The sequence below is a fragment of the Podarcis cretensis genome, assembly GCF_951804945.1.
Source record: "Podarcis cretensis genome assembly, chromosome: 14".
In the NCBI taxonomy this organism is placed as follows: Eukaryota; Metazoa; Chordata; class Lepidosauria; order Squamata; family Lacertidae; genus Podarcis; species Podarcis cretensis.
This window is the reverse complement of record NC_137183.1, coordinates 54,439,146-54,464,781: the sequence shown is the minus strand read 5'-3', so window position 1 is coordinate 54,464,781 and position 25,636 is coordinate 54,439,146. Positions and strand designations below refer to the sequence as shown.

The 25,636-nt window shown below is 48.6% G+C and overlaps 1 protein-coding gene across 3 annotated transcripts in view; it reads left to right on the top strand.

Annotated features, from left to right (window-relative positions):
- Positions 1-25,636, top strand: part of TNRC18 (trinucleotide repeat containing 18) — a 137,047-nt gene that overhangs the window by 65,535 nt on the left and 45,876 nt on the right. For 2 of the 3 annotated variants that reach the window (XM_079953633.1, XM_079953632.1), the window contains exons 4-12: positions 6,527-6,629; positions 8,660-8,865; positions 9,940-10,086; positions 12,602-12,789; positions 14,059-14,473; positions 17,022-18,017; positions 19,492-19,664; positions 21,760-21,896; positions 22,287-22,415. In XM_079953633.1, coding sequence (XP_079809759.1) covers positions 6,527-6,629; positions 8,660-8,865; positions 9,940-10,086; positions 12,602-12,789; positions 14,059-14,473; positions 17,022-18,017; positions 19,492-19,664; positions 21,760-21,896; positions 22,287-22,415 — 2,494 coding nt within the window. The remainder of the gene's footprint in view (positions 1-6,526; positions 6,630-8,659; positions 8,866-9,939; positions 10,087-12,601; positions 12,790-14,058; positions 14,474-17,021; positions 18,018-19,491; positions 19,665-21,759; positions 21,897-22,286; positions 22,416-25,636) is intronic. The other variant, XM_079953634.1, reaches the window with a different exon arrangement.

Genomic DNA, 25,636 nt, shown 5'->3' with positions numbered 1-25,636 from the left:
GAAGCCTCCTGCTGCTGCCGCACAATTTCTGTTCTCATCCTGAAGCAAAGTTCTTAACCTGAGGTACTATTTCTGGGTTAGCGGAGTCTGTAACCTGAAGCGTATGTAACCCGAGGTAACACTGTATAGTGAGAAGGTGGGGTGTGGCATTACAGTCGTACCTCAGGTTACAGATGCTTCAGGTTGTGTTTTTTCGGGATACTTCCAGGTTTCGGTGGTCGCACATGCACAGAAGCGCCGAATCGCAACCCACACATGCACAGACACACCACTGCGGGTTGCGAACGTGCATCCCACACGGATCACGTTCTCAACCCGAGCGTCCACTGTACTCGGAAGGGTGTGGGAATGGGTGATTGGCTGATAGGTGTGGTAAACCTGTTGACGACTGTATCACCCATGAAAGCTCATACCGATAACAAACTTAGCTGGTCTCTAAGGTGGTGCTGGAAGGATTTTTTTTATTCTGTTTGTACTACGGCAGACCAACACGGCTACCTACCTGTAACTTCAAACTGAAGGTGTGCTGTTTTCTTTTCCTTTAAATTAGTGCAAAGCAAGACTGTTCCACAGCAAATCCACGCCGCATACAGCTGATGTTTTCGGAGACTTCAGCTCTAGTAGAATCACAGAATCATAGAGTTGGAAGAGACCACAAGGGTCATCGAGTCCAACCCCCTGCCAAGCAGGAAACACCGTCAGAGCACTCCTGACATATGGTTGTCAAGCCTCTGCTTAAAGACCTCCAAAGAAGGAGACTCCACCACACTCCTTGGCAGCAAATTCCACTGTCAAACAGCTCTTACTGTCAGGAAGTTCTTCCTAATGTTTAGGTGGAATCTTCTTTCTTGTAGTTTGGAGCCATTTCTCCATGTCCGCTTCTCTGGAGCAGCAGAAAACAACCTTTCTCCCTCCTCTATGTGACATCCTTTTATATATTTGAACATGGCTATCATATCACCCCTTAACCTCCTCTTCTCCAGGCTAAACATGCCCAGCTCCCTTAGCCGTTCCTCATAAGGCATCGTTTCCAGGCCTTGGACCATTTTGGTTGCCCTCCTCTGGACACGTTCCAGTTTGTCCGTGTCCTTCTTGAACTGTGGTGCCCAGAACTGGACACAGTACTCCAGGTGAGGTCTGACCAGAGCAGAATACAGTGGACCAGAGCAGAATACAGTGGAGTTGGAAGCGATGTAGTAGAGTTGGAAGCGATGCACAAGGGTCATCCAGGGTCAACCCACTGCCAATGCACAAATCACAACTAAAGATGGGGAGAGTGGTCCTTCATGCCCCACTTTTTGTCTGCAGAAGTTGGGCTCTCCCTTCCTTTTTCCAGTGCACCCGCTTGTCTGATTTGTGAACCTTTAGGTCTTCATTTCCTTTAATGTGCACATCAAAACCAGATCAAATGTGTATCTCTCTGCTTAATGAATTTAAGACTTCTGAACATTTTAGGACTGCAGCCTGGGTGCCAATTCTTTTTTTCCCTCCAAGTGTACATATGAGGCATTGAAATATGAAAGAGCAGCATATTGTACTTTTTGTCCATCAAATAATTTTTGAAAAGAAATCTAAAAGTGCACATGCAGTTAATGATGCCATTAAAATGTGCTGATAGCTATTTTCTAAATATAAAGAGCTATACAAGTTTCATTCTTCCCTGGTCTGTTGAACAATGCAGTTTACGCCTCTAATTCTGAGAGTGCCTTGAATTTGCTCCTTCCCAGCATCCTAGACTCACTTTTCCAAGTGCAAGGCTACAATCCTAATCCCATTTACTTGGGAGTAAACCCCATGGAAGTGAAGAAGATTTACTTTTGAGTAGACATAGGATTATGTTGTTAATATGCCCCTCGCTTCCTCCAATCCTATTTTAAAAGCAATTAGCCAGAGTTTACTTAGTGTTACTGGTGTTATTTAGTAGGAAGCTAATACTGATTTTTAAACCATCGTTTTGCATTGACCAACCGGTTTTTGCAATAATATAGTGGATGCATTTTTACATTTCCAGGGTTGTCAAGCTACTGAGCGAAAGATCAGGGTTGTGGGTATGTTGCAGTACAAGCAAAGACTGCTGGTTTTCTAGCACTGTGAATGTTTATTTTTCTTTGCCTGAATGGCATTATGTATTTGTATCTTTTTCATCCCAGGAGCTCAAGGCTGTAAATAATAATAATAATAATAATAATAATAATAATAATTTATTATTTATAACCTGCCCATCTGGCTGGGTTTCCCCAGCCACTCCGGGCGGCTTCCAAAAAAACATTTAAAATGCAATCTTGTCTTCCCTTTCCCTCCCCCCTTTCAAAACTTTCACAGCAGTCCTTTGAGGTAGGCTAGACTTGGAGTTGGTAGCTCAGACACCAAAGTTGTGAAACTGCATGTACCTAGACTACTTTTGGGTTGTTTTTATTCATCAGGGTTGACAACTTTTAATTGTTTTTGTCTTCTGTAAATATTCAGACTCTGAAGTCTTGCAGTTAAAGCAAAGGGCGCGCGGGGGGGGGGGGCTGTTTCGTGGCTGTGTGCATGTTTAGTTTTCTTTCCATCAATGGCACTATATAATTAGAGCTTGCTTTTCCTTCCAGGAGCACAAAGTTGAGTATATTGCCTTCCCCACCCTCCCCTTTTATCTTTGCAACAGCCCTGTGAGGTAGACTAGGGAGAGTTAATACATATGCCTAAGGAGCAGTTCTTGCCAATAGATTGCAGGTGTGGGTAGGTGCAACCCAGAAACAGTTTGCCGGGGCCCAGGAAATCCTGTGGAAATCCCTGTGAGTGAGAACTGCAGCCCATCACACAATCTGTTTTGTTGTATGAAAGCAATCCTCTTATCAGGGAGACAACAACATTTCCAGAAGCAAATTCAAAAAATTCCTTCCAGTAGCACCTTAGAGACCAACTAAGTTTGTTATTGATATGAGCTTTCGTGTGCATGCACATGTGTATCTGAAGAAGTGTGCATGAAGAAGTAGCACCTTAGAGACCAACTAAGTTTGTTATTGGTATGAGCTTTCGTGTGCATGCACATGTGTATCTGAAGAAGTGTGCATGCACACGAAAGCTCATACCAATAACAAACTTAGTTGGTCTCTAAGGTGCTACTGGAAGGAATTTTTTTTATTTTGTTTCGACTACGGCAAACCAACATGGCTGCCTACCTATATCCAGAAGCAAAGATACACTTCCCAGCTGAATTGCGTGAATCAGTCTTGGTTCTTCGGGACATTGAGTCATGTGTGATCTAGAAGCTTGCACACCTTCACGCCTCCTGGTAGATAAGACACCATACCTAATGCATAGCTTCTGCGAGCCTGACATTGACACGTGGCAGCTGCCCACAGGACCTACAGCCTTAAAAGAACAAAAATTCCCAGGCGGCTGGGCCTGGAAGCTCAACTTATCAATGCCCTGCACTGCTTCCTGCTGTGAGATTGCTTTGGGACGTTGTGGGGAATTGAAGGAGAATGCTTGGGCTTCACATGAATTTCCCACAATGTGCTGAACTGATGTGTCAGAGGGCATGGTGGGAATTTTAAATGCCAGCTCCCAGCTGCTGTTACTGCCACCACCAAGTCAACCTAACCGGGTCGAATGATTTAGGATAGGTCCCATCAGTGTCCCCAAAACCGGAAGCCCGCCTTGGCTCTCAGGATGTTAATAATAATAATAATAATAATAATAATAATAATAATAATAATTTATTTATTTATACCCCGCCCATCTGGCTGGGATTCCCCAGCCACTCTGGGCGGCTTCTAACAAAGTATTAAAATACAGTAGTCTGTTAAACATTAAAAGCTTCCCTAAAGAGGGCTGCTTTCAGATGTCTTCTAAAAGTCTGGTAGTTGTTCTTCTCTTTGACATCTGGTGGGAGGGCATTCCACAGGGTGGGCGCCACCACCAAGAAGGCCCTCTGCCTGGTTCCCTGTAACTTGGCCTCTCGCAGCGAGGGAACTGCCAGAAGGCCCTCAGTGCTGGACCTCAGTGTCCGGGCAGAACGATGGAGGTAGAGGCGCTCCTTCAGGTATACAGTGGTACCTCAGGTTACAGACACTTCAGGTTACAGACGCTGCTAACCCAGAAATAGTACAGTGGTGCCTCGCGAGACGAAAAGAATCCGTTCCGCGATTCTCTTCGTCTAGTGGTTTTTTCGTCTTGCGAAGCAAGCCCATTGACGGCTTAGTGGATTAGCGCTATTAGCGGTTTAGCGGCTTTTAGCAGCTTTTAGCGGCTTAGCGGATAAGCGGATAAGCAGATAAGCGGCTTAGAAAAAGGGGGGGGGAAAGGAACAAAACCCGCAGGAACTCGCAAGACATTTTCGTCTTGCGAAGCAAGCCCATAGGAAATTCGTTTTGCGAAGCACCTCCAAAATGGAAAACTCTTTCGTCTAGCGAGTTTTCCGTCTTGCGAGGCATTTGTCTTGCGGGGCACCACTGTACATCGGGTTAAGAACTTTGCTTCAGGTGACTTCCGGGTCGGCGCCATCGCCGAATGGCGGACTCCCTCCGAGCTCCGGAGGGAGTCGGCTGGGTAGGGGTCGGGTCCTGCCGTGCCGGCGACGCGGGGACCCTCAAAAACCATGGGCGGAGATGCCCATGGACTTGGTGACTCGGCGGGCACCGTTTGCGCCCCCCGACCCTCGAAGGAGCCTTTTTAAAGGCTGCGGAGCGGGTGACGGGGGGGGTGTGGTGCTGTGAGTCCAATGCTTCCCCTGCCCAGCGAAGCCGCATGCCATTCGGCGGAGAGCAACGACTTCTTCTTTGAAAATTTCGGATTTGGACTAAAAGGAACAACCCGTGAGTAAATTGATTGGACTTAAAAGGGAAATTTGATCTTTGAATTTGGAGCGAGCGGGGGGAGTGCAAAAAGGAAGTCCGTCCCCCCCTGTTGTAGATGGCTCAACGCAAGGATTTGACAACTAAGATCGAGAGATGAACTTGTTTACCTGAAAAAAATTTTTAACTTCACGAAGGGAAATTACAATAATTGTGCTGGAGGAGAAGACTGATTTGTGGGAACTAAAATGCAACCCCCCCCGGGAACCGGGAACGATCCTCTATGAGAGACTGGTGAAGAGACACAGAAACTTTGACAGCTGTCAAAGTAGCTGTCAAAGCAGGAAAATAAAAGAGAACTTTGTTACGATGGCTGGTTAGATTTGTTACAATTTGGACATAAATTATTGGAAATAAAGGCAACAAGTTATTTGACTTTTGGGTCTGATTTTGAAAGAAATTAAGTTACCATATTCCCTCTAGAGGGAGGCTGGGACATTGCAACAGTAGCAGCAAGTGGAAAAATATTATGAATTTGAGCAGGATCTGTTATCTCTTGGGAAAGCTGCAAAAACGAAGCATTATTTTGTCTACAGAGGTTTCTATACTAAAGGAGACAATGGATTTATCTATTGAAGAAAGGAAGGGACTTGACGCAAGTTATGTTCCTGAATAACAAAAGCCTTTGTGGAGAACAAGAAGTTTCTGAATTAGAAGGTTTCTGCAGCAGAACAGGAAAAAGCAACCTGAGGAATAAGAGCTGGACCAAATTTGAAGCCGGAGTATTTGGAACATCCAGATTTTAAAAGGACCAGGAAATAGAATTCAAGTTAGACTCTTAAATATAGAGGTCTGGATGGAAGAACAATGACTTTTTCTGAGAGTTTTTTCGAGATTGGACTTTCTGAAATTAAAAGCTATCAAAAGACGGCAAAGTGGAATTGAGATATAGACGTGGATACACCAGGCTGGCAGTAGACAATGGATGAACTTTGGGGATTGGAACCGGGGAATGGGGGGGGGGGAGAGAGATTTGGAATCCAAAGACTGTAAAATTATATATTATTTCTTTCTTTACTTTTTTCATGTTTGTTGTTTGAAAATAGGGGAATTCGTGGAAGGGAAATGGGGTCGATCTTAGGGAATTATATAAAATATAAGGAGAAATGGTTCATTAAGATAAATAAGATAAATTAATTTGGAATAAATGGGTTATTTAAAATTACAAATAAGGTTTTAAAATTTGGGGTAAGAATCTGTGGAATCAATTTAAGGGAAATGGAATACAAGAGGGGGAGGGGGGGGGGAAGTCCGGGAAAGATGCCACTGAAACCAAGTGTAAATCATATTTGTTTTTTCTTTCTTTCTTGCTATCTTTCCTTTTTATTCTGGAAAATTTTTAATAAATATTATTAAAAAAGAAAAAAAGAACTTTGCTTCAGGATGAGAACAGAAATCACACGGCAGAGGGAGGCCCCATTAGCTAAAGTGGTACCTCAGGTTAAGAAGAGTTTCAGGTTCAGAACGGACCTCCAGAATGAATTAAGTTTTTAAACTGAGGTACCACCGTACTGGATTTGCACCATAAGTTGGCCCTCCCATTTTCTGCTATGGCCCTCCCACAAAGAACCCTGGGAACCGCAGTTCTGTGGGAGCGGGGCGGAACTAGAGCGCTCAGACCCACCCCAATTCCCCCTGCATTGATCTTGCTCTCTTGCCAACTGTCCTCTGCTTGTGACTTCCAGGACACGGACGCTCCAGCGAGGACTGTGGGGACGACCGCCCGCGCCACCGAGACAGCCACCTCCTGGCGAGTCGTCTGGAACGAGACCAGGAGAAGCTCCTCAGGTGACGCCCCTTTGGGTGGGCTGCGTGGAGCGCAGGTTGCGCTTGGGGGAGCTGCTTGGCAGCTGGGGATCCGGGAACAGTGGACTGCAGGGAAGACCTGGGCACAGAGGGAGGCTGCTGGGCAGCTTCTTCACAATTCCATTTCACCGTTTGGTGGGCAGAGGAGGAACTGAATGGGGGTGGTGGAAATGCACCTGCCGCTGCTTCTGGAAAACATGAGGTGTTGCCCCCTCTGTCCTGTTTTGTGGCTTCCAATTGGGGCATCTGGTTGGCCACTGTGGAAAACAGGATGCTGGACTAGATGGGATCTCTCTGGTCTGTTCTCCTCCTCCTCCCCCTCCTCCTCCCCCTCCTTCTCTTCTTTCTCTTTCTCTTCCTCCTCCTCCTCCTCTTTCTGTTTCTCTTTCCCTTTCCCTTTCTCTTTCTCCTCCCCCTCCCCCTTCTCCTCCTCTTTTTCTTCTCCTCCTCCTCTTTCTCTTTCTCTCTTCCTTCTACCCCTTCTCCTCTTTCTCTTTCTCTCATTCCCCTCCTCCTCCTCTTCCTCCTTTTCCTCCTCTCTCTCTCTCTCTCTCCCTCCCTCCCTCCCTCCCTCCCTCCCTCCCTCCCTTCCTCCTCCTCCTCCCCCTTCTCCTCTTTCTCTTTCTCTTCCTCCTCCTCCTCTTTCTCTTTCTCTTTCCCTTTCTTTTTCTCCTCCCCTCCCCCTTCTCCTCCTCTTTTTCTTCTTCTCCTCCTCTTTCTCTTTCTCTCTTCCTTCTACCCCTTCTCCTCTTTCTCTTTCTCTCATTCCCCTCCTCCTCCTTTTCCTCCTTTTCCTCCTCTCTCTCTCTCTCTCCCTCTCCCTCTCCCTCCCTCCCTCCTTCTCCTTCTCCTTCTCCTTCTCCTTTTTCTCTTCTTCTTCCTCCTCCTCCTCCTCTTCTTCCTTTCTCTCCCCTCCTCCTCCTCCTCTTTTTATTCATATATATCCCGCCTCCCCCCCCCCCAACTGGGGCTCAAGGCAGCTCACAAAAATTTAAACAAAGGCAGATGAAACACATATAGATGAGAACATGTAAAAGGTTAATGTTAATGTTAACGAGCGATTAAGCTACCTGTGGGGGTTAAAGCAATACAAAAACCAGATTCGTTAAAATACAGATAATATAACAGCAAAGCTCTATCCTTAAAAAGCAGTCAGTTCCCAAAGGACTGCCAGAATAATAATAATAAAAATCTTTGCCCGCCAGAGGAAGGGAGTCCCAAAGCCTTGTGTTCTTAGTTTAATTCCTGTGCCTTTGAATAAATGTCAGCTCTGTAATATGTCCCCAGTATACCAGTGCACCAAAGTTTCAAAGATACTTTCACTATTTTATCATTTGTGGTCTGCTGCCCTGGGCTACTTTGGGAGGGTGGTCAGAATACACATTTAATAAATAAATGTGGAACTTGAAATTCAGATTTTGTTTTTTTAAAAATAGCATAATGCATTTTAAGCTGTGGTTATGATTAATTTGGTATATGGTACCACAGAATGACACTTCCCGGCACTTTATAACAAGGGGGCAGAAAGTATCTACAGTTACTCTGACACCCCCCCCCAACAAAACAACAAAAAAGCCAGCCCACCCCCAATTTGGGCAGCTTAGGGTTGCATAGAACGGATATTTATGGGTGTGTTGGGACTGTGGAACTGAAAGTAAATTCCTGGGCTGAGCGCGGATTTTGGAAAAGCTTCAAAAATCACCAAAGTCTTCAAAAACCTCAAAAAAGGCTACCACACCGCGTGCTATGAGTTGCTCCTTGAAGTCAAGTCGCAACTGCACCCCCTGAATGCACGGTTTCAAGAAAAAGGAAACAAACTTGCAAGACAAAGGAAACAAACTTGCAAGACGTTTTCGTCTTGCGAAGCAAGCCCATAGGGAATTCCCTCTTACGAAGCAACTCAAAAAACGAAAAACTTGCAGCTGATGGGAGTTATAATCTAAACACTTGGTGGGCACCAGGTTGGCAAAGGCTGCCCTCCTAATCCTTTCTCTCGTCTTTCCTCCCCTTAGAGAAAGCAAAGAGCTGGCTGACTTTGCGCGGATACATCCTGCCGGTTGCACTGCGAACGGTTTGAACTCCAACCTCATGGTGACTGGGGGCCCCCCCTTGACCGGCTCAGGGCGGTGGTCCGCTGACCCCGCGTCCCACCTAGCGACTCACCCGTGGCTGCCCAGGACCAGCAGCTCCTCAATGTGGTTGGCGGGGCATCCCTACGGTGAGTCCGCGGGGCAGGGGTTCCGCTCGCTGGCGGGATTGCAGGATTGGACCGGCACCTACTGAACTTGAGGGGCCGGTGGGTGGGCAGGCAGAAGGTCTCCGCTCTTGTGTGAAGGGGCAGCATCTGCCTGGGCAAATAATCTGTGAAGGCCTCACCTGGAGCAGTTTTGTTCCAGCGGCACCATTTCCTGGACTGCTGTTTCCAAAGACAGGGAGCCAGGTCATTCCATCATTCACTTATTTGCCACATTTCATTGGAAGATCAAAGAGCAGTTTGCAATATACCGTATTGGCCCAAATATAAGCTGCACCTGAATATAAGCCTCACCTTTAAAATTCAAGGAAAAAAAGACAATACCCGAATATAAGCTGCTCCCTTAAAATTCCGCAGGCACTTACCCCCGTTCCGTTTTACCGTATGTCTGTTTCAGCAGTGATATCGTAAAAGCCCGTTTTCGTAAGGTCGTGACTTTAAGCCGCGCTTTAACTTTTCAGAATTTTTAAAAAATTGCAGCTTACATTCAGGCCAATACGGTATAAACACAAAAATGCATAGCATAGTAAGAGACTTAAACAATACTCCCCAGTTTGAAAGGCCATAGGTGGTTTAATTAGCCAAAGGCCTGGGAGAAGAGGGAGGTTTTCTCCTCGCGTCTCAAGATACGTAGTGAAGGCGCCAAGAGAGGGAGAGTTTTCCACAAATGGGGAGCCACCGCAGAAAAGGCCCTGTTCTTGTGTTGCCACTCTCTGGACCTCCTGCGGAGGAGGCACACAAAGAAAGGCCTTGGGATGGTGATCACAGGGTGTGGGGGCGGTTCAGATGGGGAGAGGTGGTCCTTGAGAGAATTGTGGTCCGGAGCCGTTTAAGACTTTATAGGTCAGAACCAGCACTTTGATTTGGGCCTGGAAATTGATTGTCAGCCAGGGCAGTCAGGCCCTGATCAGTGTAATATGCTGAAGCCATATTGCCCCGGTGAGCAACCCGGCCGCCGAATTCTGTACCAGCTGAAGTTTCCGAACTGTCTTCAGTGGCAGCCCCACCTATAGTAATCTCTAGTCCTTTTTCTCTTAGGTCTCGGCCACCCTTCGTTGCACCAAGGCATGGCTCCCGGCTTCCCCGCTGGCATGGGGGGAGCGCTCCCTTCCGCCTACCAGTTTGCCAGGGACCCTCAGTCTGGCCAGCTTGTCGTGATCCCCAGCGAGCACCTGCCGCACTTTGGTGAGTACCTAAGCCAGGAGGGATGCCTTGAAAGGCTCTTTTCTGGGACGGAGGGGCTTTCGGGATGCTAGAACTCCCTTCTTCACCCACAAGAGCCCAGGGCCCAAGCCCTGGCCCTTTCCCTTTCTTCCAGCTTGGCCCTAAGGCCATGTTCTCCCAAACCTCGCTCACTTGTCCATCACTGATGGACAGAGTTCAATCCTGCGGGGAACACCGTGCCCAAGCAGATCCCAGCAGGCAGAAGGATTGAGCCCTCTGTTTATCAGATACGATACGATAATCTTTATTGTCATTGTCCCATACAGAACAACAAAATTGAAAAAATCGACATCAGACATTCAAAAACCAACAAGCCTGCTACCCCAGCCTAGTTAGCCCTCCTAAAAACTCTGATACCCCATAATTAAATACAATATACTCCCGTACAGACTACCTTACACTGCGTTTAGAACCAAAATCACATTTGGGTATAAACTGTTTCTCAGGAGGCTAGTCCTGGTTTTTATAACCCTGTACCTTCTTCCAGAAGGCAGAAGCTGAAAGAGATCATTTCCGGGGTGCGCACTATCCTGAGCTATCTCTGCAGCTTTCTTTTGGCACCTGGAAGCGTAGATTTGATCCAAGGTGGGATCAAATGACAGTAAGAGCTGTTTGACAGTGGAATTTGCTGCCAAGGAGTGTGGTGGAGTCTCCTTCTTTGGAGGTCTTTAAGCAGAGGCTTGACAACCATATGTCAGGAGTGCTCTGATGGTGTTTCCTGCTTGGCAGGGGGTTGGACTCAATGGCCCTTGTGGTCTCTTCCAACTCTATGATTCTATGATTCTAAGAGTCCACCCAATTATTCTCTCTGCAGTCTTTACAACCCTGGACAGCATTGTTTTTCCCCTGACTGTGCAGCTCCCAAACCACACACACAGACCATAAGTTAACACACTCTCCACAGTACAATGGTAAAATGCCATCAACAGGTCCTTTGAGAGATTATTTTTTCCAGAGGATTCTCAGAAAATATAACCTCTGCTGTGCTCTCTTCATCAGGTCTTTGCTGTTTTCTCCCCAGGTTAGGTCATCTCTCAACTCCATTCCCAGAAGTCGAAACACTGAGACCTGTTCCACGCACTTCCCCTCAATAATCAATGGCTGAATATTCAATATACATTTCCTAAAGTCCATAATAATCTCTTTTGTTTTCTTTAAGTTAAGGAGTAAGTTGTTTTTCCTGCACCACTCCCCCAACTGCTCAACTTCCTTCCTATAGGCCACCTCCCCCTCTCCAACCGTGATTAAACCAACCACTGTTGTATTATATGCAAACTTAATGAACTTATTACCGGGGTATTTGGGGGGCACAGTCAGCTGTGCAGAGCATATATAAAAGTGGGCTCAACACGCACCCCTGAGGCGTCCCCGTATTCAGGATGAGATCCGCAGGCATAGAGGGTTGAGTTGTCTTGCAAGTGAACAAGACCCCTCTTGCCAACTCTTGTGGGTCAGCTTTGACAGGCAGGTCAGATCACCCACCAACCAGACACCATGACACCAGTTGATTGACAGGTCAGTGACTCCTGTCAGAGTTGGCCCACTGGGGTGGAGGAGATAAAGATTTGGATAAAGATATGTTTTTTCAAAAAAGTGTGGTCAGATGCAGGGGTGGTGGTGGAATTGTTTGTGGTCCTTAGGGAGAGAATGCTCAGTCGGCAGAGCACGAGACTCTTCCTCTCAGGGCTGTGGGTTCGAGCCCAACGTTCGGCAAACAATTAAAGCAAAGATTATGGGACAATGCACACACTGACTTGCGTTCTCGATCACACGCAGTCTGTAGCCCGCTGGCAGTAGGAGTACAATATGTGTGTGTCTTTAAGTTAACATCTTACATTAAAAACCTGACAGTACCAAACTATCGAAGGCTTTTCACCAAAGCCAGACTAAACGTCTTTCCTTCTGCAGTGTTGGATGGCAGGTTGAGAGGAGTTCCCTACCAGGACAGACTTTGCTCGTGTGCTCAAGACATCGATTCCATAAAACATATTTTGTTGCACTGTGCAAAATATGAGCAGGCCAGGGCTGAACTCATATTACCCTTGCTGGTACCTTTCCCGGGAAAATCAGAGGCTCACTATGTCAGGTTCCTATTGGAAGACCGGACAAATGCTAGAACATTAGCAGTGGCAAAGTTTTTATCGGTGGTTGCAAGAACAAATAATCCCTATATTCTGAACAAAATGCTTGTTTAACCTAGAGGTGGGCTGTATGAATTGTATATTGCTTTGTAATTATTTGTTGGGTCTCTGGACCGTAATAAAGACTGATGATGATGATGATGATGAACAATTCCTGCATCATCATCATCATTATTTATTGAATTTGTATTGTGCCCTAAACCTACAGGTCTCATTGCAGGGGTTTGGAATTGACGACCCTCCCAGCTCTATGCTTCTATGAACATGTTGTGGTCATTTGTTTTTTGAGTAGCGGTGTTGTTGTGACTTCCTGTCCGCCTTGTCTCTCTCCACAGCGGCGGAGCTGATGGACCGTGCGCCGCCTCTCTGGCCCGCCATGTACCCCCCGGTGAGGAGCTCCTTGCAGCATGCGCAGCAGCTGCAGCTCCTCTCTCACCAGCAGCTGATCCGCCAGCACGAGCTGTACATCTTGCAGCAGCAAGCCGCCCACGCCATGGAGCTCCACCGGAGTGCCCAGCTGGTGGTAAGTCCCCCAGCGCAGGGGCAAAACTGGCAACCCACTCTGGCGACGCCAAAGGCCCAAACCGCACCAGAGTTTTCTTCTTTCCAAAGCGGAAGGAACCAGCTTTGACCAACAAGGTGCCCCCTCAATGTTGGAATCAACTCCCACTGTCCCCGACTGCTTTTGACCACCGGTGATGCAATCCAAAACAGGCCCCTGGTTGGGCAGGTTGTTGCTTGAAGGTTGGCCTGCCACCTTCATGTCGTGAATTCTTCGCGGCGCTTTAGCAGAAATGCTCAGAGTTCCAGGTTCTTCAGTGCACTATATTTATTGTGAGCTATACATACAAATACGGACGCGGGTGGCACTGTGGGTTAAAACACAGAGCCTGGGACTTGCCGATCAGAAGGTCAGTGGTTCAAATCCTCGTGATGGGGTGAGCTCCCGTTGCTCGGTCCCTGCTCCTGCCCACCTAGCAGTTCGAAGGCACGTCAAAGAGCAAGTAGATAAATAGGTACCGCTCCGGCGGGAAGGTAAACGGCGTTTCCGTGCGCTGCTCTGGTTCGCCAGAAGGGCTTAGTCATACTGGCCACATGACCCGGAAGCTGTATGTCGGCTCCCTTGGCCAATAAAGCGAGACGAGTGCCACAACCCAGTGGCGTAGCATGGGTTGTCAGCACCCGGGGCAAGGCAAGTAATTTGCGCCCCCTAACCCATGGATTATGGGACGCAGGTGGCGCTGTGGGTAAAAGCCTCAGTGCCTAGGACTTGCCGATCGAAAGGTCGGCGGTTCGAATCCCTGCGGCGGGGTGCGCTCCTGTCGTTCGGTCCCAGCGCCTGCCAACCTAGCAGTTCGAAAGCACCCCCGGGTGCAAGTAGATAAATAGGGACCGCTTACAAGCGGGAAGGTAAACGGCGTTTCCGTGTGCGGCTCTGGCTCTGGCTTTGGCTCTGGCCAGAGCAGCGATGTCACGCTGGCCACGTGACCCGGAAGTGTCTCCGGACAGCGCTGGCCCCCGGCCTCTTGAGTGAGATGGGCGCACCAACCCCAGAGTCTGGCAAGACTGGCCCTTACGGGCAGGGGTACCTTTACCTTTACCTTTAACCCATGGATTTGCGCCCCCTAACCCTAACCCCCAGATGTTGCGCCCGGTGCGGCCGGCCCCCCCTGCACCTCCCACGCTACGCCACTGCCACAACCCCAGAGTCATCCACAACCAGACCTAATGGTCAGGGGTCCCTTTACCTTTAATCATTCTTTTGCACCCTTCTCTCCCTCCCCCCATGCAGGAGAGGTTAAAAGCGAGTGAGCAGCGGGCAGAGATGGAGGAGAAAATGTCCAAGCGGAATCTGGACGGTGCCAAGCCCGGCCTCGCCACCTCCGCTTCTGGGCTTCTGCGCCGGAAGCCCCCCGTCCTGTCGCCCAGCACCTCTGCCTCCTACAGCAAGGCTGGAAGCCCCCCTGCCCTGTCCCCCCGGGCATCCCCTGTGCCCGTCCTCAAGGCGGAGGTGATCCAAAAGGAGCCCCCGCTGCAGCCGGCCTACTCCTACCCTGCCACCCCCATCTCCCACCCTTCCAGCCCACCCCCTGCTTCTCCGCCCCCGGCCCCCACCATCCCCCCCAAGGAAGAGGAGGAGCCTGACGGCCCCGAGAAGAAGGAGATGGAGAAGGGAGCCTCCAGCCCCTACCAGGCTTTGTTCCCAGGTAAGGAAGCCCAAACCTGGGTAGGGAGCCCCCTTGCACTTTGATCCTGGCATCCTTGTCTTCGCTGCTTCCTTCCTTAGCTTTCTCCTGCTCTCCGCCTCCCCCCCCCCAAAAAAAAAGACTCCCCCTCCACCGCTCAGAAGTCATCAGCATGCGAAAAATGTGCGGCTGGGGTTCTCATGCAATGCGGGACCCCGAGGGCGAAGTAGAAACGAGGGGAGACCCAGCAGGAGAAACCTATAAGATAGGCGCCAAATGGCTCCTCAAACCAAGCTTGTGGTCGCCAAAACAGAATGTCTGGTTTCCATTTTGGGGCAAGACCGCTCTAAAGTCTTGTTTTTCCATTGATGAGCTATCAGTTAAACATTTGGCTTAGTTCAGAGGTCAACAACAACAGCAAGAAGATAATACAGCGGTACCTTGGTTTACGAACTTAATCCGTTCCTAGAGTTCATTCTTAAACCAAATCCGTTCTTAAACCGACGCACGCTTTCTCTAATGAGGCCTTCCATCATTCGGCTTCCGTTCATAGACCGAGGCAAAGTCTGCAAACCGGAGTTCGTTGTGGAGTTCGTAAACCGAATAGTTTGTTAACAGGACTGTTTGTAAACCGAAGTACCACTGTAGTAGTAGTAGTAATAGTAATAATAATAATAATAATAATAATAATAATAATAATAATACAAATAAATTATTTAAACTCTGCCCATCTGGCAGGGTTTCCCCAGCCACTCTGCGTGGTTCCCAACAGAACACTAAAAACAGAATAAAATTTCAAACATGAAAAACTTCCCTAAACAGGGCTGCCTTCAGATGTCTTCTAAAAGTCAGGTAGTTGTTCCTTGACATCTGATGGGAGGGCATTGCACAGGGTGGGCGCCACCACCAAGAAGGCTCTCAGAGCTGGACCTCACAGAGTCTGGGCTGAATGATGGAGACACTCCTTCAAGTATACTCAGGTATACCTCAGGTATAACCTTGAGCTAGATTAAGAGCTTTGAGAACTGAAAGAACAGTCACATGATCCAGGGACATTTTACATCTATATTGGCCTCCTCTGACCTCCTTTTCTTAGTGGTGACACAGACCATTCATAAGGTAGGAATATTCGTCACAACTGTGAGCAGGGCAGTGGGGGAAGGGAAGACAAGGGACAACAATTCACTATAACATTGTCAATAGGCAGGGAGTGTCAGGGTCTAGAGTCTGCCACACTAAACAATTGAGTTCTTACAAATACAGAACAGGTATTATGGGACCAATTCTGCCAATCAAAGCAGCCCAGGGGGCAGATGTGGGGCAAGGTGATCTCAATGCATGCCTTAACTAAAAACAATGTGGGTGCTTCTTAAAGAGGTATTTGCTTTCTGCCCACCCCCCATCCAATTGATTGATGAATAACATTTAAAACAGCTAAGACTTACAGTCCTCTGCCAAACCCTGCTCACTCTTCCTTCTCACACACATTCAAGCCTGTCTCTGCAAACAGAAGCGTTAGAAAATTGCCAGCCTTTTTGAAAAATGGCCCATGTCCTGAATCCTGGCTTCTTGTTGGGCGCAATTAAGGAAAACCTTCCAGCTCTGCTTTAGAGTTAAATGAGATTCAGGTGAGGGTCATATGCCTTGTCAATCCCAGCAGGTATATACAGTGGTGCCTCGCAAGACGAAATTAATCCGTTCCGCGAGTCTCTTCGTCTAGCGGCTTTTTCGTCTTGCGAAGCAAGCCCATTGACGGCTTAGCGGATTAGCGCTATTAGCGGCTTAGCGGATAAGCGGCTGAGCGGCTTAGAAAAAGGGGGGGGGGAAACCCCGCAGGTACTCGCATGACATTTTTGTCTTGCGAAGCAAGCCCATAGGGAAATTCGTTTTGCGAAGCGCCTCCAAAACGGAAAACCCTTTCGTCTAGCGGGTTTTCCGTCTTGCGAGGCATTCGTCTTGCGGGGAACCACTGTAACCGCAAGACCCAGGCCAATGTTCTCTGTTTAGGGAAGCTTTTGATGTTTGATGCATTACTGTATTTTAATATTGTGTTGGAAGCTGCCCAGAGTGGCTGGGGAAACTCAGCCAGATGGGTGCAGTATAAATAATAAATAAATTATTATTATTATTATTATTATTATTATTATTGCAGTTCTTCTCCCTTGGGGAGAAAGGGACTCCTTCTTCCTCCCTTTCTTGCAGTAATTCTATTCATTTTCAGAAAAAGGTTGTCCAAGATTTTGCAAATTACGAGTTCTTGCACAGGATCTGATGACAATGTGCATAGCCCCTGTACAGTTACAGATCTCTGTTGAACAAATGCAGGCGTAAAATAAAACCAAAGTCAATAAATTACAGGTGCATGAGTGTCTGGAACTATTCATGATGGTTAAACAAGACGTGGACCCTCTTTTCTGTCAGGGGAAAGTCATTAAAGGTTGGGTGGCCATGTGTCATGGGTGCTTTAGCTGAGATATGTCAGCCATATTTGTTTGTAGGGCAGGGGGTCCTTGGGCCTCCTCCTTGCTTTCTGGCCATGATCCCAGCTTCTCTTTCCCTCCCCCTGCAGAGATTCCTTCGGGATACCCTTTCCAGGCCCTCCCAGCTTCTTTCAGAAGACACTACCCATACCTCCTCCAGCCAACGGCCGCCTCGGACGCAGATGGCTTGGCGCCCGACGTCCCTCTGCCCGCTGGAGACCCCGAGGGCCTGGCCCTTTCCCCGGAGGTCAAGCCCACCCACCTCTCCCCGTCCAAAATCGTGAAGCCCATGCGGGCAGACGAAGAGGAGGAGGAGGAGGAAGAAGAAGAAGAGGAGGAGGAGGAACCTCTGGAAGAACGAGTGAAGACGGAGCTGGAGCTGGACGCAAACCATGACGGGGACATCTGCAAGCAGGATGTGGGAGCCCTGGACCTGGCGGCCTCCGTGGCTCGCCCGCTCCAGGACGTGGGTGGCCGAGGGCTCCTCATGTGCCACGGCAAGGCCTTGAGCAGTTTGAGGCATGAAGAAGAGGAAGAGGAAGAGGAAGAGGAAGAGGAGGAAGAAGCAGAAGCTCTTCAGGACTGCCAGCCTGTGTACGAAGCGATGGCCTGTCCTGCAGATCTGGAGAGCCAAGCGGAGGCTGCGGACGCCAACACTTGCCCCGTCCACGTCGACTACGAAGGCGCGTTGTTGCACCGGCCGGCCGAGCAGGCAGAGGAGCCGTCGCTGTCCCTGGAGCTGCCTCACATCCGCTCTCCGCAGGGGAGGGAATTCCCTGTCCTCGTTCCGGAAGAGGAGCCGCTCCCGGAGAGGCCCTGCTGCGGGAGCGAGCCGGTCTCCTGCCTCGTCTCAGCCCTGGATATCAAGCCGGAAGACCCCCTGGCCGGGATGAACGCCCTGGTGGCCGCGGCCGAGTTGCCCCAGGCGTGCCCGCTGCTGGTGGGCGACAGCGTCGCCCAAGAGGCAGTGGTGAACCTGGAGGTGTCCTCTAGCTTGTCCCCGGAACACACTTTCCTGCAAGGGATCACACTGCTGAGCGAAATCGCCGAGCTGGAGCTGGAGAAGAGGAGGCAGGAGGCAGAAGGTGGGTTTGGGGGGCAGAGGGCTGTGTTCCTTGCACTGGAGACAGAGAGACACAAACACACAGAGGGCAAGGCACTCACTGAACTTTGCAGGACCTCAGTCTTGGTAAACATGCATGAGCCCTGCAAAAGTCTGACTGGTGCCTCCTAGAGCTGAATGAGTTTCTGATGCTACCTCTTTGCAGAGTCAGATCACTGCTCCATTTAGCCAGGATCGCCTCCTCTGACTTAGCAGACTCCAGAATCACAAGCAAGGGTCTTGCTCATTAACTGGGTTGAACTGGGGAGGGGGGGGGCTGCATAATGCAAAGCACTTTTTTTGCCTCTGAGCCACAGCTCCTCTCAAAGGCAACGTGCGTTTGGGGGTCCTGCTCAGGAACAAGGCCTGGGTCAGTGCAAGGAACTGGAGAGGCTATCCTCAAAGACACATGCGCTGTACAGCCTTACGAGGGAGTCGGGTATGTTTAGCCTGGACGACTGAGAGCTGACATGAGAGCCACCTTCAGATATCTGGAGGTCTGCCGCGTGGAGCAAGCTAGTTTTCTGCTGCTCCAGAAACCAATGGATTCAATTTACAAGGAAGGACTAAACATTAGGATAACTTCCTGACACAGAGAGTCGTTCGACAGTAGAACTGACTCCCAAGAGAGGTGGTATTTTTCCTTGGAGGTTTTTAAGCAAAGCTTGGAAGGCCATCTGTCAGGGATTCCTTAGCTAAGATTTCAGGGGGTTTTATGATTGCTCTCCTTGGCCCCCCCCCCTCTTAACTGTTGATTCACTGTATGCCATGATTTGCTCTTACTGCTGAACTAGGTCAGTTACGGCTTTCTCAAACTATAGTTTTCTTGGAATGGTCAGGGACCCACCTAGACCAGCTTCCTGTTCTTGCAGAGGCCTAGGAGATGCCCACAAGCAAGGCCTGAGCTCAACAGCTCTCTCTCCCCCCGCTTGTAGTTCCCAGTCCCTGGTGTTCAGAAGTGCGCTGCCTCCAGCAGTGGAGGTAGACTGTAGTAACTGCAGCTGGTAGCCATTGGTGCCTTTGTGCATCGTGGTACCCAAGAACCTCTTTTAAACCTGCGCAGGCCACCCCTACGCATTCGTACGGAAGCTGTGGAATCCACTGCCATAGTTGAAGAAGCCCGCCATTCAGCTCTACTGGGTTCTAGAGCTATGAAAAAGTGATAGGAAGTTCTCCCTGTGGTCCACTCCCCCCCCCAAAAAAAAATCCATGCGTTGTGCTTTGAAGTGGGCTTCCAGTTCTGGTTTGTTGCCAAACTGTAGTCGTGTCCCAAACCCAGGAGATCCGGGAGAGGGAATCTGAGCAAAGGCTGGGGACACACAGCCAAGTCATTATCTGGCTGTTTCATCCGAACCAGGCCATTGTGTGTTACATGTGTGGCTTAGGGCTCCCCCATTTTCTCTGCGAACCTGAGGCTTCTCCAGCCTTCTAACTGAAGCCCAAACTGCCTCAAGCAGGTCTGGAGAGCTTTGCCACCCGCCCGACCCTGGAGAGCCTGCTAGCTGCCAGCACTCAGATGCTCATGGAAGTCCTCTCGAACCCCTTCATGGACAGCTTGAAAAACATCCGCCTGCCCCGGGAACTGGATCCCAACAAAAAGTACAGCTGGATGCAGAAGAAAGATGAACCGGTGAGGAATTATTTGCAGCTGACTTGGCTCTGAAAGGTGGCGGTGGGGGAGGCACTGGGTAGTGGCAGTAATAATAATAATAATAATAATAATAATAATAATAATACAATTTATTTATTTATTTATTTATTTATACATACATACATACATACATACATACCCAGCCCATCTTGCTGGGTTTCCCCAGCCACTCTGGGCGGCTTCCAACAGAATATTAAAATACAATAACCTATTAAAGATTTACAGATAGGTAGCCGTGTTGGTCTGCCATAGTCAAAACAAAATAAAAAAATTCCTTCCAGTAGCACCTTGAAGACCAACTAAGTTAGTTCTTGGTATGAGCTTTCGTGTGCATGCACACTTCTTCAGATACCAACAAAATAATAATAATTCAGAAGTATTGGTATCTGAAGAATTTCGTGTGCATGCACACGAAAGCTCATACCAAGAACTAACTTAGTTGGTCTTCAAGGTGCTACTGGAAGGAATTTTTTTATTTTGTTTTGACTATTAAACATTAAAAGCTTCCCTAAAGAGGGCTGCCTTCAAATGTCTTCTAAAAGTCTGGTAGTTGTTGTTCTCTTTGACATCTGGAGAGAGGGTTTCCACAGGGCGGGCGCCACTACCGAGAAGGCCCTCTGCCTGGTTCCCTGTAGCTTTGCTTCTTGCAATGAGGGAACCGCCAGGAGGCCCTTGGATCCGGACCTCAGTGTCCGGTCTGAACAATGGGGGTGGAGACGCTCCTTCAGGTCTACTGGGTTGAGGCTGTTTAGGGCTCTGAAGGTCAGCAACAACACTTTGGATTGTACTCGGAAATGTACTGGGACCCAATGTAGCTCTTTCAGGACCAGTGTTATATGGTCTCAAGGAGCTCTGTGGGCGGGTGGGAGAACTCACTGAGTGACAAGCTGCAGCTGAAACAAGAGAACCTTCTGAATTATTATTATTTTGTTGTTGTTGTTTAAATTTATATACTGCTGTCACCCAGAGATAACAGAGCAGTTTACAACATGAAAACAACATGCATAACAACAATAACAGAAATACTTCCCCTCTCCCCCAGTAATTAGCCAAAGCCCCGGGAAAAGATGAATGTTTTCACTAGGCACCCACAGATATGTAATGAGGGTGCCAGGTGAGCCTCCTTGGGGAGAGAATTCCTCAAATGTGGAGCCACTGCAGAAAAGGCCCTGTTCTCATGTTGCCACCCTCCAGACTTTAAAAGTTAACACAAGCACATGATGTGGACTCTAGAAGCAAACTGGCAACTTGAAGTCACTCGCGTAGACTCAGTGTGTCATATGCTCTGAGCATCCTGCCCATTGCGGCCGTTGAGCTTCGAAGTGAACCACATCTTCAGGGGCTGCAAGACGGAGCTGTTCTGCCAGGCCTTTGGGCAGAATGCAGTCTGACTTACTTTCTTTTATATAAAACAAGCCCAAAGGAGACCCCCAACCTGCTCACAGGTCCTTGTATGATCAGTGGAAACAGTTGGTCCTGGCAAGTATTAGCCACTCTCAATTCCAACCTGATCATTGCCACCTGCCCAGATTTTAACTTGTCTGAATTAATTTTAAGATGTATTTTAATAAATTGATACCCGTTTTTATGCATATCGTGTTGTTTTTATGATGTTAGCCGCTCTGAGCCCGGCCTCAGCAGGGCAGGATACAAATAAAAAATTACAGTCATACCTTGGGATGAATACGCTTCAGGTTGAGCATTTTCGGGTTGCGCTCCGTGGTGACCCGGAAGTAACAGAACGCGTTACTTCCGGGTTTTGACGCTCGCGCATGTGCAGACGCTCAAAATGACGTCATGCGCAGAAGCAGACGCGCATACATGTGTTATGTTCTCTTCAGGATGTGAATGGGGCTCTGGAACGGATCCTGTTCGCATCCAGAGGTACCACTATATTATTATTATTATTATTATTATTATTTATTATTATTATTATCTTGAGTTGCAGATGAGGCCGTGTTGTCTTCTGAGCTGCCCTCTCATCATTGCCCTCACTATCCTCTCTTCTTCTTCTTCTTCTTCTTCTCCTTCCCTGCCTCCCTTCCTGCCGCATCCCCACCTCTTCTCCTCTCAGATGCACTCCATCAAGTCGGCCATCGAGAACATGGATCCCATGGAGCTGGACTTCAGGATGAGGCTGGCCGAGCTGCAGAGGAGGTACAAGGAGAAGCAGCGCGAGCTGGTGAAACTGCAGCGGCGGAGAGACTCAGAGTAAGTTGCTGCGGAGGAGCCCCCCTACGGCCTTCCACGCCTGCCTGGTTGGCGCCACTGTCCCTAGACTCTCCTCCTTGGCTTTCCTCGTTCTCCTCTTGGTGGCATCTGTTATCGGTGTGCTTTGAACTGAGCTTTGCAAAAACGTCGAGAGCATGGCTTCATGACTTGTGGACGTGGCCTTGAGCGCTCTCCACGTTTTGGATTCGCGGTGGCTTTCCTGGAGGCGTCAGATCTGAGCATAGGGCAGTTTTAGATGTTTGGTGATGGATCTAGCTGGCTTTCGGCGGTCTCCTTCCCATTTCGTCCTCTCTTTCTTTTGACGACTTATTTTATTTTTGATGCCTGTGTCGCTTTTGGTTAACAGCCCAGCCTGTGGTTTCTTTTAAGGGAAAAGCATGACGAGAAAAGTAGAAGCTTGTCCAGACGAGGCCCAGGAAGGCCCAGGAAGAGGAAGCATGGACCAAGCGCAGTGCCGCCCCCTATGGAGAGAGGGAAGAGGGACAGCAGGAGCGGAAAGTAAGGCTGGACTGCGGGGAAAGCCGTGGGCAGCAGGGTCTCTTCGGCTCACTCTCTCTCTTGTGCGAACACACATGCTCTCTTCCAGCGCAGGGCTGAGTCGGCAGGTGCATGCATCTCAGAGGAGGGTTGCCGCGCAAGGCGCCCATGGCTTGTGGCCGCAGAGTGCGGCAGAAAGGGGTGGGCTGCTGCCACACATGGAGGGGACGCTGGAGGAGCAAAGCAGGGGGGGAAGAGAAGTTGTTTTGGTTGCTGAACAGCAGAGCAATACACAAGACAAGGCCGCTTGCTTATTGGTGGGGCCCTGATCCTGGCAATGGCCTCTGCGCACTGTCGCCATTGTAGATCTGTGTAGAAGATCCCTGGGTCCTGTCCAGGGCACCGATTCTTCTTTAGCTTCTGTCTACGCTCCCTAATGGAGTATTTTTTAAAAAACTGCTTCGCTTCTGCTTAGGAGTCTGGGACATATTAGAAGTGCAGCGGTTTTAAGGAATCCTGCTTGACATGGTCAACTAAGGCTGGTCTCTTACTTTCCTTGAGTCTTTTGCCAAGACGGAGTCTTAATGGTTCTGCCAAGGGCTTAGCAGGCAATGTGGGTGTTCAGCTCCTGCTCTCTCCCTTGGTCTCTCTCTCCTCCTCTTCCTCTCTTGCTGTTTGTCCAGTGTGTCTTTGCAAATCTCCGTCTCTTTGTAACCCTGTTCATCTGCTTAGCTGGTTTGGGAAACATGGGGAAATTGCTGCTATCTGGGGCTTGTGTAAGTGTGTTTGATGTGTACAGTGGTCCCTTGGTTCTCAAACTTAATCCGTTCCGGAAGTCCGTTCCAAAACCAAAGTGTTCCAAAACCAAGGCACGCTTTCCCATAGAAAGGAATGCAAAATGTGCTAATCCGTTCCAGACTTTTAAAAGCAACCCCGAAAGCAGAAATTTAACATGAATGGGTAACGAGGCCATTGATCCATAAAACGAAAGCAATCAACAATGTACTGCAGTCACACAATCTGTCAATCATCAGTAGCTGAACTGCGTTCCGCACAGTCACAAAAACAGAAGGAGCCGCAAAAACAAAAATGCAAAATAAATAGCAAAAACAGACAGATCTCAGCATAACACTGAAATCGGAAGTGTAACACTCAAAGTGGAGTACATTCGGCTCCCGAATAAAGTTTGCAAACCGGAACACTTGCTTCCGGGTTTGCAGTGTTCAGGTTCCAAGTTGTTCAAGTACCAAGGTGTTTGAGAACCAAGGTACTGCTAAGGGAGCTGGGCATGTTTAGCCTGGAGAAGAGGAGGTTAAGGGGTGATATGATAGCCATGTTCAAATATATAAAAGGATGTCACATAGAGGAGGGAGAAAGATTGTTTTCTGCTGCTCCAGAGAAGCGGACACGGAGCAATGGATCCAAACTACAAGAAAGAAGATTCCACCGAAACATTAGGAAGAACTTCCTGACAGTAAGAGCTGTTCGACAGTGGAATTTGCTGTCAAGGAGTGTGGTGGAGTCTCCTTCTTTGGAGGTCTTTAAGCAGAGGCTTGACAACCATATGTCAGGAGTGCTCTGATGGTGTTTCCTGCTTGGCAGGGGGTTGGACTCGATGGCCCTTGTGGTCTCTTCCAACTCTAGGATTCTATGATTCTATGTCTGTGTGGACAAACATGATGGGAATCTTAAAAGAAGCCACATTCTGCATCGAGAGGGTCTGGAATTAATCTGTTTCCTTAAAGGCAGAATACCGAATTTGGCCATCCAGAACCATGTGTGTTGCTGCACAGATCCTTTACTTCCTCTTCCACTATTCCATACCACTTAGCTCAAGACTGTTGATTCATTCATTTATTTGGAGTGTTTACACTTAGCCTGCTCACCAAAGTTCTCAAGGCGGCTTATGATATATTTTAAATTTGTTAAAAATAGTCAAGAGCTACTAGGGGAAGGGGAATGTCACCAGTACGGCCTCATCTGATGTGCACGTAAGTTGCGAGATTTCAAATATATGGGGTTGAAGGCTGGCTGGAACCCCTCAGCCTCAGTGTGGGGAGAGCACCCAGACAGGGCCAAGCCTGCTGCTCTCCTCCCTCTGGGCCTGGGATGCTCCCCCAAGATCTCGCGGGAACTTGGGTGGCCTTTCAAAATCTAGCGACAGCATCGGATGCTTGCACAGGGTTTCGGTTCCAAGTGTGTGAGTATGCACTGTTTCATACCTTGGTTTTGGAACAGCTTAGTTCCTGAGCGTTTTGGCTCCCGAACGCCGCAAACCTGGAAGTGACGATTCTGGTTTGCAAACTGTTTTTGGAAGCTGAACGTCCGGTGGGGCTTCCGCACTTTGGTTTCCAAATGTTTTGGAAGTTGAACAGACTCCTGGAACGGATTCCGTTCGACTTCCAAGGTACGACTGTATTTGCAAAAGTCTTGGAACTGAAAACACACACGCACCCCGTAAGATGCGATTGCACGATATGCAGAGGGCCTGCAACTTACGCTCGCCTGTACTTAACATGATTGCAGCTTTGTGAGGATGGTGGTAAAACTAAATAACTGGAGAATAGGGGGGACATGCACCATGGAAAAAATGCTTTTTAAGAGGCCGATAAAACCTTCTATTTCCGGCAAAGAAGTGCGGGGGTTCTGGGGCCCTGTTCAGGGAAGTTTTAATGTGTGACTTTTTAATGTATTTTTAAGCTTTGTTGGAAGCCGCCCAGAGTGGCTGGGGAAACCCGGCCAGATGGGTGGGGTACAAATAATACATTATTATTATTATTACTATTATTATTATGCAAACATCCCAGAGCCCAGTTAAGTGATATGGAGGGCAAAACCTGCTCTGGATAGGTAGGAATGTCTGTGTGTATTTCTGGTGGTTTTTATACAATTTTGCCTTTGTGCGTGGACCTCGGAACTGAAACACCCCCCCCCATACATGGTGGGTGGACACATCATGTGCTTTTTGGTGTATATGTGGAGCCCTTAGAACTGAACCCATATCTTGTAAGATAGGGTTGTACGTTATATAAATTACTCCTTAGTTTGTATATGTCCCCAGTGCTGCCTTGCAGCTGAATCTGGCTTGGAAAGCTGCCCCCCCCCAAAGAAAAGAAACTGCTGGTGGGTCTCAGGATGGCTTCTGTCTCGCAGGCTGGAGCAAAACATAGCAGGGAGTAAAGGGGTTTCAAGACTCCCCAGTCATAACTCCACATAACTCCATCCTGATTTCAGACGATAAT